At 31.8% G+C, this 21,245-nt stretch overlaps 2 protein-coding genes, 1 long non-coding RNA gene and 1 pseudogene across 4 annotated transcripts; 3 read left to right on the top strand and 1 right to left on the bottom strand.

Moving 5' to 3' along the window:
* The first annotated feature begins 241 nt into the window (after positions 1–241).
* On the top strand, positions 242–2,355 carry LOC107360182 (putative transporter slc-17.2). Its single transcript, XM_025160467.2, has 4 exons — positions 242–1,200; positions 1,290–1,436; positions 1,504–1,636; positions 1,706–2,355. Exons 1-4 carry the CDS (start codon positions 370–372, stop codon positions 2,167–2,169), a joined length of 1,575 nt encoding a protein of 524 aa, XP_025016235.2. The 5' UTR covers positions 242–369; the 3' UTR covers positions 2,170–2,355.
* Positions 2,356–6,366: 4,011 nt separating this feature from the next.
* Positions 6,367–7,985, bottom strand: LOC107370516 (legumain pseudogene; annotated as a pseudogene). The gene has a single exon (XR_016199313.1). The product of XR_016199313.1 is annotated as a legumain pseudogene (transcript).
* A 5,493-nt stretch (positions 7,986–13,478) lies between these two features.
* On the top strand, positions 13,479–15,147 carry LOC149094224 (uncharacterized). The gene is made up of 2 exons (XR_016199158.1): positions 13,479–13,907; positions 14,014–15,147. It is a non-coding gene; the product is annotated as an uncharacterized LOC149094224 (long non-coding RNA).
* Positions 15,148–17,296: 2,149 nt separating this feature from the next.
* LOC107360855 (uncharacterized) lies at positions 17,297–19,925 on the top strand. The gene is made up of 4 exons (XM_015927580.3): positions 17,297–17,401; positions 17,482–17,522; positions 18,686–18,960; positions 19,459–19,925. The coding sequence occupies exons 1-4, from the start codon at positions 17,377–17,379 to the stop codon at positions 19,580–19,582; spliced, it is 465 nt and encodes a 154-aa protein (XP_015783066.1). The 5' UTR covers positions 17,297–17,376; the 3' UTR covers positions 19,583–19,925.
* Positions 19,926–21,245: the final 1,320 nt, after the last annotated feature.

Here is a 21,245-nt window from a genome sequence, read left to right on the forward strand (position 1 = left end):
CTTTGATTCCATCTAGATTAAGTATTATAAACACACAAATTTATAATTATTGTACTAAACACGAGACATTAGATTAAATGTTTCAATCAGATCAATTCAAAGGCTGCACGTGAGCGATTGCATCTAATCAGTTTGCGCCAGAAAATGAATTCAAAGCAATGATCTAAATCTGCAAGATTATTCAAATTAAACAAAGATTAATGAACAGAGATGATAAGGTACGAAAAAACACCTAAAAGGACGAGACTGAACGAAACTTTTTCATTCAAACAAACAATTTACAAACAATTAACAATATTCTTGTTACAGTTATAAAACATTGTAAATAAAAAGTGAAAACTTTCATCTGAACAACCAATTAAGACAAAAATGACTCGTTCCAGAGGTGATAGTGTTGTTTCAATCAAATCGATGATCAATAACGTTACTCGATTCCGTTGGTTCATATTCATCCTTTCAAATATTGCCATTTTTTCCATATGCGTTGGTCTTAACAGCTTTAGTTTGACGGTAGTGGCCATGATTGGTAAGGAACATGAACACACAGTAGACTCAGTCAACTCAACGATCCCCAAAATAGTCAACTCGACACTCAACTCGACAGTAGATTCAACAAACGATGTTACAATTACACCTTTGAAATCATCAGGAAGTGTCCATGTTAATTGGTCGAATGTTGATAAATCTCGAGTACTTGCAGCTTCTTTTTGGGGGATTCTGGTCATGTCTTTATTCGGTGGTCGTATTTGTGAGTTATATGGTCCAAGAAAAGTTGTAACACTAACACTTTTGGTGAATGGATTGGTGACTCTTTTATTCCCAACTATATCAATCCGTAGTTTTGCTGGAGCTTATTTCATACGAATAATCAACGGAATCTGTACAGGAATCATTTTACCTTCGTGCAATGTTGTTGTATCTAGATGGGCACTCACTTCCGAGCGAACTCTTTCCAGTTCTGTTGTAACATCTGGAAGTATATTCGCTAATTTGGTATCTCTGTCTCTTGCTGGTATTCTGGTTGACTCTGGTTTCCTTGGTGGTTGGCCTTCAGTGTTTTACCTCTTTGGTACATTTAATTTGATAATAGCCATCATCTATTATATTATTGTTTATGATACTCCAGAAGATCATCCATATTTAGGTGCTGAAGAGTTGGAATTGATATTGAAAAATAGATCAGTCAGTTCAGGAGGTTCGGTAAGTAATTGATACGACAATGCACATCATTAATGATCATCGATATTTAATTGTTATTAATATTTTCATTCGTTTGTTCATTATAAAAGGTGAAAGTTCCATGGGTCAAAATGTTTACTTCTATTCCCGTTATTGCTTATTTAATTCCTGCATTCACTTATGGATGGGTCGTTGGAGCTGTCATTGCACAGATGCCATCATTTTATGAAGATGTCCTCGAATTTTCACATACTTCTGTAAGTTTTAATTTAGTTGATTTTAACTTGAACCAAATATTGACTTTATTAACTGTTTCATTTTCAGAATGGATTTGTAGCAAGTCTTCCTTGGTTAGTTGGTATCGGAGCTCAATTGAGTGGAAGTGCAATTACAGACAGAGTAAGGAAAACAAACAGATTCTCGTTAACAGCTATTCGTAAAGTAGTCACTGTCTTATGTAAGTTTAATTAAATCAACAGACAAACTTTATTTTATTATAATAACCATCTTCTCGATTCTCTTCTAGCTCTTGGAACTTGTTCATTTGGTTTAGTAGCCATAACATTATTAGGAAAACGAAAAGTTCTCGTTGTGTTAACTTTAGCCATTGCTAAAGGAATGGGTACTTTATCCGATGCTGGAGTCGCAGTTAACCATCTAGATATTGCACCTTCATTTGCTGGTACATTATCTGGTTTTTACAGCGTAATGGCCAGTATAGCTTCATTGATTGCGAATGAAGCAGCCGCTCAAATCGTTGGTAAAAATCCATCTCAACAGAACTGGTATCGATTCTTTTACATATCATCTGCACTTAATGTGGCCGGTGTGATAATGTTTTGTCTTTTGGGTTCTGGTGAAGTTCAAAGTTGGGATCCAGCATCATCCAACAACAGACAAAATGTAAAATCAGAAACACAAAATGATCAAGAAAATACTAAAGAGAATGGCGATTCACTAACCGTTAGATCAATTGGATTCGCCCTTTAGGAAATTCATTGTCATAGAAATGAAATAAATAATTAGAGTTTAAAATATTCAATTATTTAAATCAGAATAGTTTAATGTCCTTATTTATTATGAATCACAATTACTTGTTTGCATTTTGTTACATCTGTATTTAATTCAATTTTTTGATTGCCATTAAATTAAATCATCGGCCGAACTTGTTTCTTTCTATAATATTGATGTGTTATGGAAAGGACAATGTCCAAAAACTTCGTTTGCACCGCTAAGAGTTGGGACTTTGTGAGTTTTTAGGGGTATAAAAACTGAGTCTATCAGTGCTCAGTCTATCAGTCTAACAGATCACTTCGATTTTCAGTTAAATTGACCGCTTTCAGTAACCGCTTGAGTTAAAGATCTGAAACTCATCTGAAACACCGGCAAAACTCATGGGTGAACATGTTGAGTCAGCCAATTTTTTCGAATTTAAAAAATCGAAGTGATCTGTTTTTGATCTGAACAGAGAATTTTCCATTGAAAGTAACTGCATTTTCTGGTTAATCAGCAAAAGTTACACCAGGAAAATGAGTTTCATGAAAAAATCTGGTTTTATTATTGAAATAAAGGCGATCGAAGCTTCAACTTTGACCTCAATTTTATCGAAAACTGGCGACTCAAACAAATTTTCAATAGCACTGATAGACTCAGTTTTTATACCCCTAAAAACTCACAAAGTCCCAACTCTTAGCGGTGCAAACGAAGTTTTTGGACATTGTCCTTTTATTGAAATAAAATCGACTTATCTTTTGACAATGAATTTGACTATAAATCATTTGTTCATACACTGAAAATTACCCATTTTAACCCACTAGTCATTAAAGTTTAACGAAAAGATGTATTAACACAAAAGTTTGTGCACAAACTCCTTTGAATTGAATAAAATACCGGTACAGTAGAAAGAGATGAAAAAGACTTGCAAAACTCGCATTAGTTTTAACATTTAAAGCTAGCATCTTATAAATCACTAGGTTACATTTTTGTTTGCCATCTTTTTGAATCAATGTAAATAACTTTTGAAACTTGGGTCAAATTCAACCAAACTTTTTTTATGCAATGCCCATTGACTTATAACTTGTGACTTGTTAGTTAGTGATTATAAAATTTGGTTGAAATCGAACCACCGATTTTTGCTCTAGCTTTGATAACTTGTGGCTTTTTGCATCTTTAAGTCTACGGTAATACTTATTGTAGATGATTTATAATTGATTGATGTAGATAATAATGATGAAGAAAAGCTAAGCTTCCCTGCATTATTGATGCCAGACTCTGGGTAAACAAGGATCTAACCTTGCTTACAACTAAAATACTTGCATCGATATCAGATGAATAAAATGAACCAGATAATGCATTGGTCTTGATAAATCTCTATTGCAATCTTCGAATTAGCAAATCCTTGTTATTCAGGATTAGTGCAAAACTATTGGGGAAATTCATTTGAATTGCGAATCACGTGGATTGATTGTATTTATCAGGGTTTTGGGTGCAAATTGAAAGCTCACTTTGACACGTTGAATACAAATTTCTCATTTGGGACAAGATTCAACATTGAAATAAGATCTAATCAATCTTCATTAAATTAGTTATGAATCTAAATTCGATTGTCGAGTGATCTGCTTATTTCTAAGCTAAATATAAATGTATTATTGCCAATATTTTTGCAGAAAGCTTTATGATTTAGAGTGTAAAATAATTACCTGGCGGCTCAAAATCAATTGTTAATCAAACAACCATTTCATTGAATTTATTTTAGATTCCAATGGATAACAAACAACATACAAATTGCACAGACAAATTAAAAATGCGTTCCATATGAGGTCCAAGGTTTGGAAGATGAAAAAATGCAATCTTAATCTACACAATATATAAAGTCAATGTATCAAATTTTTGTGTCAAGATTGTGGCCAAACTAAGCGGGTTCTAAGAAAAAAAATTACACAGCATGAAAGCCCAAATATAACTACATCCACGAAAAATAGGAAACCTCACCTCAGAATTCAGATCTCTAAGAAATTCATGAAAATAGAGGTTGGGGGAAAAATTGTAGAATCCGTATTCCATAACATTGAAAAGGGGGGAAAAACTTTTTTGTTTTTCAAGTTGATAGTTCATTGTTGGACCAGGATTTATTTAAAAATTTGTCATTTGAGTAAAGAGTTAAGAGAGGCTTTTTTCACCATATTGTCTACCTCTCCATCCAACACATCCACCAAATCAACCATCAAAACATCACTTTTTAAAAGACTTTTCTTAACAAAATTGTCCACCACCATCTTGACCACTTTTACACCATCTAGCATGTCCACTATTAATCGCATCATACCTCAAAAAGTGCTCAAAAATTTGGTGGATTTGGGGGGGATAATCTTATAAGAAAAAGTGTTTGAAAATGTGGTGGAATAAAGACACTCTAAAGTTGTTAATGAAAGTGGTGGACAAAAAGTGATGTTCGTTTTAGTTGTTTTGACGTATGTGTTAGATTGGGTGGTGGACATTACCGTGAAAAGACGGTTAGCATGGGTGGTTAAAAGAAACTTGCGATCAGCCATGATCGCATTAGTTTCTTGTTCACTTTAAATGCAATGGTGATTTGTATTCGTTAAACAAATGTAATAAGTGCGATGGACTCTTCTAAAGAGCAATTTAATTCTATGGGAAAATAGTGCATTAATCAAAGCTTATTTTTGCTTTATTTTCGGAAAATGGCCTCGAATTACTAAAGACGAAAACTGTCAAAATTTATTGAGAGGTCTTGAGTATTGTGTCAAGATGAAGTCGTTCTGGACTTAGCTCAATGAAAAGTGTTCAATCAAAATTTTTGCAAAACTTGTAAAAGTGAAGCATTGAAACTCTGATAAAAGTTTGCAAGTTTCATTCAATAAACAGTAATACATTTCCCTGAGCAAAGTTCGTTTTATGTTCACTCTGAGTATTCCTTAGGGAACCCTTAGTAACTTTTTACCTCGCATTGTAATGTCAATAATTATTGAATTAATCCTTTCTATCATCACTTTTAGATTAAAATGGCTGAGGATTAAGAAGAAACTCAAGGATTTTGCTTCTGAAGAAATGCACGTTTCTATTGTGAACTGAAAGGGTTCCATAGAAGTACTAAAAATGAACATAAAGTAATTTTTCATTTTAACATGCTAAATGATTATTCTCTCAGTTTACTGTTCAACAGTCCGTTTTAATAACTTATCAAAAATTCAGTTTTTTGCATCATTTAAGCCAACTTTTTAAAGATGTTCCTTAACAACTTAATAAAAAAGTGAATTCAAAGTGAATTGCATTTAGGAAATTTCATTTCATAGAAAACGGTAAGTCCAAGATTTTTTCGCATTTAAAATCTAGATTTTCTAGCTATGGCATAGATACTGGAGTTTAATTGAACTGAGTTTTATTTCGATGGTCGATTCGTCGGCCAAGAATGGCCTTGTTTTAGTAACTGGTTAGAAATGTTTCAATCACAGGCCATGAAGCCGTGGTAAATGCTGTAAAACCAAGATGAAATATCTGAATTTCAATGAGATCATATTAAAGATGAAAGAAATAAGAAAATCGGCCTTTTCTTATAGCTAACGACATCTATTGAATCAGAAATAAACTCAATTGAATTCTTATCAACAAAACTTGATTGTGTTAACGAACAGAAGTAACTAATAAAATTATTGACTTACAATTGAAGTACAATGAAAGTAATCGTAATACCAGAAACGGATTTCAATGACAGGTTGTCATGAGAGAATGTTGAGGCTTGAAAAAACTTTTTCTGTAAACTGAGTGGCTCCTGTGTTATTTGCGTTTGAAATTTGTTTCGTTTTATCAAAATCATTTTTCAAAATTTATATATTGTCTAAAATGGTTTAGCCTAGTATTAGATAAAAGGAAAAATGGAAGCATGAAATTTTGGGTTCCAAACCGGTGACTTTTTGATTAAAAAATTTGAAATAATTGTCTAACAGACTGTAAGCTTAAAAAATGAATATTTAACACAAATTTTAAAAAAAAATTGTGATTGAAAAATTCTAAATCATTTGAATTGATTGTAAAGTTTTTTCAAGCCTCGACATAATCTTGAATGACATCCCTTTCATTGAAATCGGTTTCTGGTATTGCGATTACTTCCCTTTTTAGTCTATGAGATAAATTTTAAGCTAATCATAAAGAACTTTAGAATAACAATTGTGTAACAAATATTTCAACTTTATTAATTGCACAAATTCAAGCATCAGTCAATTTCATTCAATTTCAAAGCAAAAACAGATTTTGCTAAATATTTTTCCAACACCTTTTCGTTGTTAATTCATTTTATCCATTTTTTAATTAGACAATAGCTTTGAATCCATGATCAACAATGTGATTATTACAAGCTCGTTCCAAATCTTCCAAGAAACGGTTCAATGTTGACTCATTGAAGTTGTTGGATTCAACAAGATTGGCAAAAGCATACATGAATTTCATTCCATGAGGGTGAGTACCCAAGTTAAGGCAACTTGATTGGAACTTTTTGGCTACTTTTGAGTATGTTTCATGATTAACTAATGGTCGTCGAGTTGACATGACTTGCTTGGCATCTGAACAGTAACCATCGGAGCAGAGTTGAGAGACTATCTTTTTGATGCCTGATTCAAGGAATCGTCGACCAGCAATCAAAGTATGTAATTTTTTAGCATGAACAGCAGCTTCAGCGGCGTCATTTGTTCGCTTTATTTTACGCTTAAGCATCACTAAAGGAACATCTCTAGCGTTCACGGAACTTTTTGGATGTCTCCTTGGAGAGTGAATCTCACCAGCCTTTTCGCCTTGGAATTGACCTACATCTAGACTATCCAAAGACTTTTGACCGAATTGTTGTGGATGTGAGCTTGGAGTGTGTTTCACCACATCTTTGAATTGTTGTTCCAAGGTTTCTTTGGTTATGTCATGAGAGTCAGAGTCTTCAAGCCATGCAACTGAAAATTCATCACCAAGACAAGTATCAATTTTAGGGTCATCACAATAGCATGCATAGCCAGACTCTTCAGAGTTGGTAGAAGAAGTAGCGTAAATGTTTATGTTATCGGGTAAAATGTTTTCAAGCATTGAACCAGATTCACAAGCTTCCAAATAAAATGTAAGTTTACCATACATTTTATTGTCATGCATGTAGACTAAAGCTTTGTTCAAATCATCCGAAGAAAGTGTATCAGATGGGAAACCAACAAGGCCAGTAGCTCCGTGGTCCGAGAAATAAATGAAAACATGGTCATTGGGTCCAGAAGTGAGTACTTTCTTACCCTTGGCAGCAAGAGCCTTGTCACCTTTAAGTACACCAAGGAAGTTTGCAGGAGTTACTTCATCACCAGTATAATCTTTTGATACACCAGCATAGACATCAGAGCCATTAGGAGCATTGAATATTTTACCAGGGAAAGGATTCTCACGATCATTGGCGATATCGTCGTACATCATGACAATAATGTTTTCAGCAGGAACTCCATGATTTCTCAAGACATGATAAGCATGGCAAACATTGGCTTGATGACGATAATTGTCGAATGTACTTGATCCAGCAACCAGGACAGCATGGATATTGTAACCAGCATTTGACTTGGAACCCAACGAATCAGCCAAAGAAGTTGAAGCTGAAAGGGTGAAAAGAATTGAGAAAATGGTTAATAATGAAAACATTATTTTGGTTTGTTGTTTGGTACTGTTTGATGAAAAATTGATTGAATTGGTGAATCTCCGTCATTTTTATATTGAATTTCATAGCTTATCCAGTCATACAATCCAAATCTTCACACTAACCTTTTGCTATAACCAAAACAACCCATTGTTATCAAATATAATAATTAATATCTGATCAATTACATAATTGTATTTCTATTATAAAGTTAATTTTGGATTCAATGATTTCAAAAATAATAATTGTAACTCATCCAACAATATATCTAATTGTGTATCTCGATCAAAATAATCAGTATCAGATTTTCTGTTTGAAATGAAACATTTATCAAATAGATTGTTCAAAACTCAGTTAAAGCGTGTTGAATCAGCATATTCTTGTATTGTCAACAGAATCGAACGATTTCAGCTCAGTTCATATACTCTGAACTGATGACAGAATACACGTAATCATTTCAATACAAAGACATAGAGCAATTGGTCTAAGCTGCTTTGTTTCTCAATTTCATTTTATTCTTTCGTCCATTCATTATGTTGTCGGGTATCGTAAACACTGGAAAGTTATTAATTGAATATTTTTCCATGAGCAAAATGGTCTCTTAAGTTTATTCTGAAAATTAAAGTTGTAGTATGAGAAACAAAGAGTAAATGGAGTTTGTTTGATTTGCGAGTTTGGAGACTTGGTGAATTTTTTGGACGCATTTTCGTAGCTTGTTGTAGCATTTTATTTCGTATCTTGTCAGCGCAATAATGCATGATAATTGTTATTCATTTCCTGAGTCTTGTGATGCGTTGCAGGTGGATTTGTTGACTCATAGGTTAAATTTAAATCTATTCAGTTGTGTCATTGTTTGATCAATGTTAATTTAATCTTGTGAACTAAAAAGTACATACAAGTATACATCAACTTGGCATCACCCAAGGTAACACAGAAATTTATCTATAAGTTTCATCAAAAATAGACTTGCTTGAATAAAAAAACTCGATAAATTTGAGTTTTTCATTCTATTGGATTCGATGAAGCACATTGCATTATAAAATGAAGAGTTTAATTTATTTAGAGTATGTAAAGAAGATTACACTGATTTTTCAATGAATTCAATTTCCCCTATTCATATATTTGTATATTCATTTTCTCGAGAGTTTCTGTTTCATGGAAGTAATTTTTGGTCATTTGTACACCGCTTGTTGTTGTTATAAAAACTGTGTCTTTACAGTTATCCAGTTTTACCCTTTTGATTGCTGGTTTTGTTCCTATGAAGTTGGTTCCATTGAAACAAGAATGATTTTATGAAATTTTATTCATTCTTCTTATCCTTTGGTTACCATTGTTAATTAATCATGTTTATAAATGTCCAGACAGTTAACTGATAAAAATCGAAGGCTGATTGAGTACAACGTCAAGTTAATTTCAAGGAGTAATGATTGAAATCGTTACGTTAATTTAACCATCAGATGGCGGCTTTTGTTAAGAAACATCAACTTGATCAACAGTGAAAAGCTATACTTGTAACAGGCGTTTATCCTGCACGCCTGTTTACAATCACAACTCATCAACACAACAGCAGATCTAATTATACATAATTATTGATACTAAATCATTGTCTGGACCAGCAAAAAACTAAAACAAAGCCAACATCAACAAGCCAACATTGAAATAAATCAGATGAAATTACGGACACATTGAAACACGGAGCATTGATATTGACGAAATGAATCAAATGACAAAAACTTCCACTATCAATTAATAACCAGTTCAATAACCTATCAATCAACAACTGAAGACTTTGGTCTTTCCCTGTTAATTAGCAATTAAAATTTTATGTGCCTCTCAATGTAAAATCTATTTCAATTTTTTCCTTTTCCTTTCACAATTGTTTTTATTTTTTCATTTCTTATTATTTCTGCAAAAATCGTTAACGAATTCCTGTTGCCCTTAAAACGTTTCGCTGGTCAGTTTATTGATAATTTGAGTGAAAAAAGTGAAGCTCGTTAAAAGTTCATCCTTACGCATTTCAGTACATGAGTCCTGTAAGCCGAGGACTCTTTATCAATGTTTACAAATGCAAACCAATATTGCATTAGATTCAAATTCATCTTGTAACTCAAACAGATGCTACCTGATAGGCGAATCAATAATCTAATGCATTTTGATGTAATCTTTATGCTCTATATGTTGCCTGTTAAGTGTGGTATGACAATCAAGTGATGAATTTTTGCACCACTCACGCCATACAAGTGCCTTTATTCATCAACAATCACGCTTGAACAACAAATATTTTGCTATCAAGAAAAGTAACTTTCCCTGATTAGCAATTGTCTACCAATAGTCGGCAACAATTCCTTTAAATGTGATCAATTACTGATAACAACGTGTCTTAACAGCAATTACAGTTTTCAATTGAATCTCCAAATTCAGTAAACAATTTATGTAAACAGCGGAACTAAAAGTGAAATTCATCGCACAAGCTAGTGAAAGCGTTCAAAGCGTTTACTTGCTTCATTTACTTTACTCATTCTGAACACTCTTCATGATCAAATTTTCATACAAAATACTCTCCATGAACACTTGTTACGATAGTGATCGCACTTGAGCTCATCTTGAATTCATCAATAAGCATGCTTATTATAATATGATTAATTGTAAATGAATAATGAATCCAATTCATATCTTTAAGGAAACATTTCAAGGTTTCAAATGATATCAACTTTAATCCAATATCAATAAAACTGAATCAATTAAACACTTTAAATGTTGACTTGATGCTTCAAACAAAAGAAGCAAAATTTAAAGCTTTTAATGAAAGCCAGAAAATTCAGTTTTATTCATTAATTCTTGTCCAATTTGTATAATTTAATTTAGCTTTACTTTCAGTAAAAGCTTGTTTCCATCTTCATTTTTCTTGACAATTGTTTCATTATTATTCAGTTGATAACGTTTATTAATCAGTGAACATGAACAGTGAACATGAAAAGATTGAATTAAACAGCAAGAGTAAAGTTAATGTTATGAAAATTGTTTGTCAAATTAACAAGTACAACTTGATTCATAGCAAAAAAGTTAAGCAAAAATATGAAAAGTTATAAGCTAAAGAGGCAAAAAAAGGTTGATTTTAATCAATTAATCATTTACCTTTTAAAGCAAAGGCAAGAAGCAAGCTTTTTGTTGGCAAAAAACACACAAAAAATGGCGAAAAAACAAGAAATTAATGGAAAATCTATTTACATTAACAGCAATTAAGTGCAACAAAACAAGTTACTGACAACGAGATGGTTCAACCTCAAGTTACCTGTCAATTAGCATGTAAATTGTTGAGGTGAAAATCAACTGGTCAAGAATGGGCAAACATTTGTGTTCCGTTAAAGAAGCAAATTTTTTTGGGCAAAAGTAACAAAACGAGAAACAAAAGTTAATTCAATTGAAGTAACAACTCAATCAAAGCAGTTTCATTGAGAAACCTTTTTCATCTCAATTGAAAGTTTATTTTACAATTGAATTGACATGAACCTTCGGATTTAGGTGAGTTATGAAAATTCATTGGATTGAACAAGCTCAAGGTTCAACACGAATCATGATGAAAAAAGTGTTCAAATTGTTTCATTCAATTTGCAACAATTAATTTTCATTCAAATTTCGGTCAAAAATGGTCAAGTTTATGGCTTTTATTTTACGCTGAATTTCACTGAAAGTGATTTATCTACATTCAGAATGAGTAACAATGGAAATTAACTTCGTGCTAAACTCATCATAATCAATCTTGAGAAACATTAATCAATGGTAAAAATTTAATTTTAATTTTCATCATTAAATAATCATTTCTTCCTCAACGGCGTGATTTGATTTATCATTGAAACCACATTTTAAACCATTAACATTTCATCATTTGATTCAATTCATTGGACAACAAAAAGGAAACAATTTTACCAGAAAAGATAATTTTTGTTTCAAGAAAACATCTTTTTTGGTAAAAAAATTAACCAAATATACAAATGAAGGTAAAAATTGTTACAATTATTGGACTTTCATCGCCACTGTTCACTTGATTAATGGCTGGTTAAGTGATTAAGTTAATTAACTGACTTGCTCAGGCTAAATGATGATCAATCTTGTTAACCTTGCAAATTGTGACAATTTAGCTCATCATTAAAAACGCTTCTTTGTCAACCTGTCAACATTTAGTTTACTGATTTACTTATGATTGATTAAAGTGACATTTGTATTGAAATCCTTTCAATCTTTCTACATGTTTATCCACTGATTGGCAAAGGTTAATTGTGACAGTTTATTAACCTTGAATCTGTAATCATTGATCTTTAATTAACATTGGATTAAAACAATAAGGTTAACTTGTTAAATCGGATTAAGACTATGAATGTTGCAGAAGGAAAATTTTGTGAATTATTGGAATTAAGGTTGAAATTGTTTGCTTAATGAAAGCTTGTTAATTAACGATTCAACTGTTGAACAATTAACTTTATCGTGACCAAGAATCAAGCCCAATGTTTACAAGAGTTGAGGGCGATTCTGTCCAGTGATGACCTTTAATGATTAACTGTTTAATCATTAAACCAGTAAATTGTTAATCATCTCTGGACATTAACTGTTAGATTGTAAAAGATAAAACATTTTTTTTCATTTTTTTTTTGTTACAAATAAGCGCACTTTTTATCCTTCATTATTCAATATTTTTTATATTCAAATTTCATTCTTTTTTTCTGTTTGTTGTTGTTTCGTGAGCTACTTTTTGGCTTCATGAATCTTCATGAACTTTGTGAGCTAATTGATTAATTGTTGGTTAAGGTTGAGATGTTCATGATATTCAATTTAATTGAGAAGGAGATTCTATTTGCTTTTGTTCAATCAAACCTTTCTTTTCAAATCTTTTCTTATTTTGTAAGATTGTAGACTTGATTAGTCCAGTTGTTGATGTTTTTTATTTGATTGTTGCAATTTAAATAATTGTCGCCTTTTGTGTAAGTCCACCTCTAAATTGATATAATCTGGTGAATTGGCCAAGTTCAAGTTCATCTATTTTGTTGCAAATTTATTTAACCTTTTCATTTCAATCTGCTTTTTTTACATAACATTGTTTCTTTTTGATTCACCTTTCAATGTTGAGTTGATTACATTAAGCAGTTTAATTGGCTTCAGATCATTAATGTCTGCTGATATGATTAATATTTTGCAGGTTTAAATTACCGTTAAGCCACCTGAATATTTTGAAACATTTTTTAATCATCTTTTGGGCTCATTATTTGTTGACAAAAAAAGATGAACTCAAACAACCAAACAGACAACTTGATTGTTGCGTTGAAATTTCATATTTTTTATTAAACTCGTTGTTTAAACGGTCTCTTTCCCAATGTCAAATGTTTCAAATCAAATGATAAGGACAGATCAATAGGCACATTTCATTTGGTTTGAGTTGGTAAAGCAAATGGAAAGATTGAGTAGCTTCATAAGAAGCGATCCAAGTGCGAACTTTTATCGAAATTCTATCAGAGAAAGTTCTTGATTTCACTGGTCAAGCCTGGTAAAATTAGCTTAAACTTGCTGTCTTATTTGATATTTGCTGTAAAGAGATTGGCTCAAATTGCTTGCTCAATTTAACGAGATGTATCAGTTTTTGTTTCATTAACTGATACATGTGTATAAATGATCAACTTCAAATGAAACTTGTGCGTTTCTCAGTCTCGTCTGAGACATCGAAGTGAAAAATGCTCTTCAAGTAACAGTTATGAATTAGATTAGCTTGTGAATGTTGAGAAAAGTCCGCTTTTCTTTCGTGTATTATGAAGAAGAAATTGTGTTCCTATAAAAATGTGTTCAACCTCTTTTTTGTTCAATACTGTTATGTACAGTTATTTGTGTCAAGTTTCAATGTTATCATATTTTCCTCCTTAACTTAGCGTCTTTCTGGTGCTAATGCTTTGAAAAGTATTCCAAGTCTTGCAGGTTTTCCCTGGATTTCGGTCTTTAAGCACATATCCTTGTTCCTTGTTAAACATTCATTAATCATTTGAAAATCTTATTCAAGAGAAAGATCGTATTTCAGGTCAGAAAAAATATAATAGGCTGAGTTTGATTTCTGCCCTTAAACTTCTGCATTTACTTCAAAATTTTTTTCGGGGATTATCATTTTTCTACCTTTCTTCAAATAGGTATTTTTCCGGATAACCACCGAGTATACAAGGCCTTCTGCCTTTGGTCAGCACATCAAAACCGGGATTTAGCCTGCCCGACCGGGCTCGATCCCTGCATCTTAGAGTTGTAGTTGACCCTAAGTAAACTGATCTCGCCAAGGGTCGGGCCAAGTCAAAGAGGTCAAAGAAGACTAACAATCCAAACCAAGTAAACAAATCAAACAAGATATCGTTCAACATTGTACTCGAACAAATTGAAAACTAAATTTTCGTAGTTTCATATAGATTCAATTTGATTGTTATCTAAAACCAGTTTCATGATGATTCAGGCTTACCTGTATAGCAAAGGATTTTTACAGTTTTATCAATTAATTTCAGTAATCAGTAAATCTTTGTGCTTTTAAATTGATTTTCAGTAAACTTAACATTTCGCCATTTCAATGTTAAGCATTTGATTTCGACTCTTTGTTTAACTCGAATTTCATAAAATTTCAATGATAATTTACAAGTGAACTGTGCAAATGTGTTGATTTGTGAAATGAAAAATGAAATTAATCTTAATTAGTTGTAATTGATGCAATCACAATCTTATTTATAACCTTCAATTATTAGAGGAAAAAGTTGCTCACGTTTCAAAGGTAACATTGAATCTGTTGATGTTCATTGCGCTTTAATTAAATGTAAATCTCGAATCATAATTTCCACTTCGATTAAAACTTTGCTGATTAATGATAATTGTTTGATCTTATCACTAAATGACTGAACAAAACCATGTTTAAAATCACATGTTGCCCAACATTGAAGATAATCGTAAACATTGATTCTGAATATCCTGAAATGAATTGTAAATGAAGTAAAGGTGAGCAAATATGATTAGACCAACACCACAAAGACATGAATAAATGTAAACTGATTAACTTATATTAACAACTGGCCCACTCAACTCCCACTAATCGCAATTGAAGATGAAAAATCAAGGAAGAAATTAAATGTTTATTTTGCCCAAAATCAAGACCAATCATGATCCTCATCATGAATTACTGCTGCTTTTGTAAATTATCATTATGATTGTTTTGAACCAATTGAATGGCTTGCAAGAAGCATCTAAATATTCAAGAACTTTATCATGATTAAAATTTTTCTTTTCTCATATTTTCTTATTCTTTTTTCTTCTTTGGTCAGGTCAAGAGTCACCAAAGTTTGGTCAACAATCACGATTAAAACAGACACAAAAACATGATAATGATAATGATGATTACATCTGAATTAACAATAAAACCGGAATAATGATCATGTTACCTGTTTTACCTGTTTCATCTCACAAAATGAACATATTTTCCCATTATCATCATCAATCTGGCTAATCAATTGTAATTTACCTCGATGAAAATGTAATTGTAATTGTCATCAATTGCCAATAATTATCCACTTACCATGATTAATGAACTTTTTTCATTTGCAATTTTTACTCTCATTTATCATAAACCATTTTGGCTGAAAAATTTGAAGCAACAATTTATAAATTGTTTGTTGATATTGTTTGGCAAATGTGTTATAAATTGCTTTTTAAAATTGTTGTTTAATCGGATTACAATGAATAGTTAGCTGGAGATCAATTTGATTTCAAATGTTTAATTTGATTCCATTTTGGTTGCAAATGGTTTAGACTTGATAGTCTTAATTTAGATTTGATTGTTTAGCTTAATGTTTATTAATCTCTCTAATTGTCATTTTAATTGTGCTCATCTACAACATTTGGCGCTTTTTTATATTCAATTGTGTTGCTCATTAATGGTCAACTTTTGTAACATTCATTTACCTCTTTTTTAACACGTTTAAACAAATAATTCATTTTAACACCAATTATTATCATCATCATCATAATTAAGTTAATCATTTTTTTTCAACTTGTCTGTTTGTTAAAGCAAATTCATATTTAATGGTAATCCAACTTTAATTCATTTTTCATCTAATACTTAACTGTTGACCATTTGAACCAAAAAAGGCCCCGAAAATGAATAAATTGAAACTCAACGTTAAGAAACGTTAAGATCATTGAGTTAGACAACGATCGTTACGACTCTTGCATCAAGACAGATTCTGTCCGATAATTGTGTTCAATGAAATATCAATGTTACATCAGGAGTATCAAACTTTGAAGAGACATCTTTTGACCCACGCTACTTTTGATAACTTTGATTTTTCAATCATTTTGACCATTAATTAACCATCAGTCAATTCCTAATCCTTTCAAATGTCCAAATTCATCAAATCAAAATATAAATCAACATCAAGTTGACGTTTTCAATAGTTAAATATTTCACGTGGAAACAGCCAAACATGTAACCAGCTTGATGCTACAAGAGCCACTTCTTCCCATCAAATAAAACACATCTCTTGCCTCTTAAGATTCACTCATTCATATCGATGCTCAGATTTAATCACAGATTTTTTATTTTTTTTCGAGTTCTAATGGATTAAAGGTCACTCGGTTCATGTATTCATCGATTATCTCTGTAATTAAAGTTTGACGAATGAAAATCAGAAATTCCCAGCAACCCTTTAACATATGAAATTATCAAAATAAAAGGATTAAATTGCAAGTTTGAATAAAATGAGTGATTGAAAAATTGATGGTCAAATGAAGCAGAAAATTATGATTGGAACAAAAAAGACAAAATTTAATAATTGTTGATCATCAACTAAATTGCAATGTAAATTGGTTGAAATGTTGAAGTTAAGATGAAGAAAAAGATGAAACTGAAAGCGATTGCAGAAGCGGAAAAAGATTGAAATGAAATGTTCTTTCATCGTGATTATTCTGATGAGCCTTTTTGATGAGCACTTTGATGAACATTCTGATTAAAGTTGATCCAATGAAGAAACCAACCCTTTGAAAAGTTTCATCCTTATTTACTGGCGATCAATTCAACCTTTTTTTTATTGTAATTTTACCATTCTCTGTTCAACCTTTTTCTTGCTTTCCTTTCCTTCCTTTTACCATTGATAATCAGGTTAATGATAACATTACACCTATACTGACCATTACCAGGTAAGAAGCGCATCACTCATTAACATGATGATACTCACAATTATCACTACATGCAATATGGACAACCTCAATCTCCACCCAATGAGAAAAAAACGAAAGTGAGAAAACACTTTCTTCCATGTTTACTCATCACCAAGTTCATCTTTATCAGACTCAATTTCACCTTAAATTCACATCTCCTTGCCCAATCAGATTGACCAGTTAATATAAAAACCGATTGATATTGAAAAATTATGATCACTTTATTATTATCTCAGTGAGTGTAACCATTTGGATTTAACTCTCAACATCAGTCCAACATCGAAAACACTTTGACCATTACAATCAAAATGAAATCATTATTCATCATCTTGGGTATGTGCCTCTGGACTATCGACGAGTCTTTGTACCTTTGCTTGTTCGCTTAATTACAACTTTTTTTCCGTCTTTTTCAGTTCTTTTTTCATATGTTACCTTCACATTAACCAAGCCAAGAGTAAGTCAATTTACTTTTTTGTTACAAATCATTACAATTAGAAGATGAGAAATTTCCTCTCAATTGTGATTTAATGCCAGATTATTGGCAGATTTCATGTGTTATTATTTCGTTTGATTGACAGGTTATATTCAATAGCTTGTAAATACTGTAATGTTGATTGAAAATGATGAGCAAGATGAAAGGTATTGCAATTGAAAATTGTTACATGAAAGGTTACATGAGAAATAAGGGAAAAAACAAGAGTTAAATTTGATTAGAATCATGATTTAAATTGGTTTTCATGTAATAAGGAAGATGTAACAGGATGATAATAAAGTTACTCGGTAACTTATTGAGAGGTAAAATTTAAGGTGAAATTATACTCTTTTTTGGTCTCTTCTTACTGTTTTTTGTTATGCTTCTGTTTGGGCAACTCAACTGACCAGCAACAATTAAAGTTAATTGAGGTCACCAAGTTAAAGATACACTTGATATACAATGTGTACGCTGGATGCTTGTAAAAGCCCAAATTTAATTAACAGTCTTTTCAATTGTTTACAAATGCAAATTGATTTTCGAGCTTAATTGAAGTTTTGTAAACTTTTCAAAACTCAGAAACGTTTATCAACTTTTCGCTTAACTTCGAGTTTTTGTTCATTTCTCAAGATTCAGGAAAACTTATGAAAAACTCTTTAGAACTTTTCGAACTTTTTGGAAATTCGATAAAAATTTTCTCTGCAGTCTTTTCATACAAGAGATTTATAAAGACTCGGAAAATGTCAGACTTTTAAAAATTTTTACGAACTCAGTGAATCGATTTTCGAATGTTTCTGGAGACGAGCAGATCCTTATCAAATTTTGTTAATAATTACGAATTATTACAAATTCAAAGGCAACGAAACAGTAAAATGTTCTGTTCTGAAAAAATCGAAGTTTCGAAACAAATGAAACTTTCGGAAACTTTGGTATATTTTTCCTCGAAATCGATTTTGAAAAGATTTGAAATATTGATGAGCCAATAAATGTGTCTCCATTTTTTGAGTTTGGAATGAATATTCAAAGTCATGATGAAATTTTGAAATATTCAGACATTTTTGCTAAACCTTTTAAATTTTTGTGAAAAAAATTAATACATTTTTTGTATTCTTTTACACTCTTGTTTGAATTTTTGAATCCATTAGATGAAGCGATCGCCATATGAACTAGCAATGGACGCTGACAAACTGTTAGCTGGACCCATCAAGGAAACCTTTTCCTGTGAAGGACTCAGATTTGGTTATTATGCTGATGTTGACAATGAATGTAAAATATTTCACATTTGCTATCCTCGACAATTAGCTGATGGAAGTGCCATTATGGAGCATTACAGTTTCATTTGTGGAAATCAAACCGTTTTCAATCAATTCTCGCAAACCTGTTCACATCCAGATGAAGCTGTTCCCTGTGAACAATCAAGGTAAATCAATCAACTCATATTTCACACTTTAATACAATTTCATCAAAGACAGCTTTAGTTTAATTGAATCCAAGAAAAAAAGCTTTTCCACTTAAACAGATTGAATCAGTTCTTTATTTCCAACCATTCATCAAACTAACAGCAAGCTTAACTTTCATGCAATCAATTCATGTTCAGCTCAAGTCTCACATTAAAATCAGCAAAAAAAGTAACGAGACATTTGTCAAGAGATGGCGCCACCAACAAGTTTGACGAAAGAAGCGAGGCAAATTTAAATTTTAAAGTTCTTAATTGTTCTAAGAACTGTCAATAAGAGATGGCGCTTTTTGTGTGTAACTTTTTAACTTCAAATTGAATTGCAATTTAAAAGCACTTGAATGATAATAAGCGGGCGATTTAACTTTTTAAATTTGATTCTAATCAAATGTCTTACATTTTAAGGTCAAACTGATCAACCGTTTTAATTTGTTTTATTTTCTCTTTTTTGGACTATTTTAGAGACTTTTATTATCTCAATGAACGATATGGTGTTGAGGATGAAAACTTTCACCGAGATGAAGATGTAAATGCTTACAATAGCATTGTATCTGAATATGGTACTAGAAAACGAGGATCGAAATAGTTTGGTCAATATACAAAGATCAATGGTCAATCTCTGTGTTTGTTATGTTTTGTCAAATTGTCCAAATGATGAGATTTTCGTTCATCCACAAAATGTAGAAAAAGAAATGTGATTACGATATTTTTTTTCAATCAAATTGATGAGTGTTTTTGAAATTTCAAGGTTTAATGAGTGTCTAATTTTCAATACAATTGTGAGATTAAAAAAGTGTCTTCATTAATCCAATTGTAAATCGTCCTTTTTTTCAAGTCTCCTGTCCAACTCTAGCCTTACGCAAAAACAAAGTAATCTGTATAATTGTACAAATATTGTAATCCAATAATAATAAACGATTTAAACACAAGTGTGAATTTTTTTTTCTATCTCAATCTGTCATCATTTGCACAGACACTTTCCTTCCCAAGTAGCTCTCCTTTTTTCGTGGCTTATTGCGCAGTTTCGGGTCCAATAAGAGGAACACTTTCCACCACATTCAGGGCATGGTCTTTGTAGGGCATAGCCACCACATTCAGCACAGTCAAGGGATATATGGTGATCGTACCAACTAACTCCACAGGTAAAACATGATTCATAAGATAAACGGAGTCCTTCGATGGTTGGAATGTCAGAGAAATGGTCTTGATTTACTTCAGTTGTTGGCATGATTGTGATTAGTTTAGACGTATTTAGTGATAAAAGATGAAAATGTCAAGAGTAAAAAGATCACAGTGTAATGAAAACGGATGGCAAAAAGAGAGCAATAAGAGAGTGAATGGATGGAAAGGAAGAAAGTATAAACCAGGCTTGGTGGCTTTTTATAAAATTAAGTTAGTAATTAAGTAGACTTGGTCAGTTATAAGTATAATTTGGTGATTAAATGATGGTCATAATAAACTTGATGTGTAAAAAAAGATGAAAATTAACTGATTGAAAATACACCGAAACAACTTATTAACTAAATACAAACAGTTCCTGACATTCAGGTTTCTCACTCTTTTCTCACTTTTTCCCCTCAACCAAAAAGTAAACAAGAGAGAGACAGAAAGAGAGAGGGAGAGGAAAAGAGGAAGAAGGAGGCTTAAAAAGACAGAGGAAGAGAAAGAAGATGAAGGAGGAGGATGTGAAAAGACAGAGGAAGACAGAGGTCGCTATGATTTTATTTAAAAATTAAGCAATTCAGATTTTATCTCATTCTAATTGTTAATCAATCATTAAAACGGTTTTGGATGATTAAATCTCAACACCTACTTCCATCTATCATTGTCAGTTTAAACTATTATTGTCCGTTTAAATTTTCATTTCAATTTTTCTTTCATCTTTTTCTCATCCTCTGTCGACATTTCTTTTTGTTTCACCCTCTTTTAATCTCCCTCTCTGATGCTTTATCTCTGTCTAAATCTCTTTCTTTCTTTCTTCTCTTTATCGATTTATTTTGACTTCCGTGTTCTGGTTTCTTTTTGGGGTTCAAATCTATTTAAAATGTGACCCAAAGATATCCATCATTATGGTTTCTCGTTAACAGAGTGTATCACAGGTTATCGTTTACTGTTTCCAGTTGAGGTGATTCATTTGTCTCAAGGATTTTGCTCTTCTGTTCAGTAGTCAAAGTGGTCAATTTGGATCCGGAAATTGGCCAAATCCTTCTTCTTGCTCATAAAAATGGCTTCAAGCCAATGTTTGTTTT

The sequence above is a fragment of the Tetranychus urticae genome, chromosome 2 (genome assembly GCF_039701765.1).
Source record: "Tetranychus urticae isolate SD_2017Ah chromosome 2, NJAU_TeUrti_SD_1.0, whole genome shotgun sequence".
In the NCBI taxonomy this organism is placed as follows: domain Eukaryota; kingdom Metazoa; phylum Arthropoda; class Arachnida; order Trombidiformes; family Tetranychidae; genus Tetranychus; species Tetranychus urticae.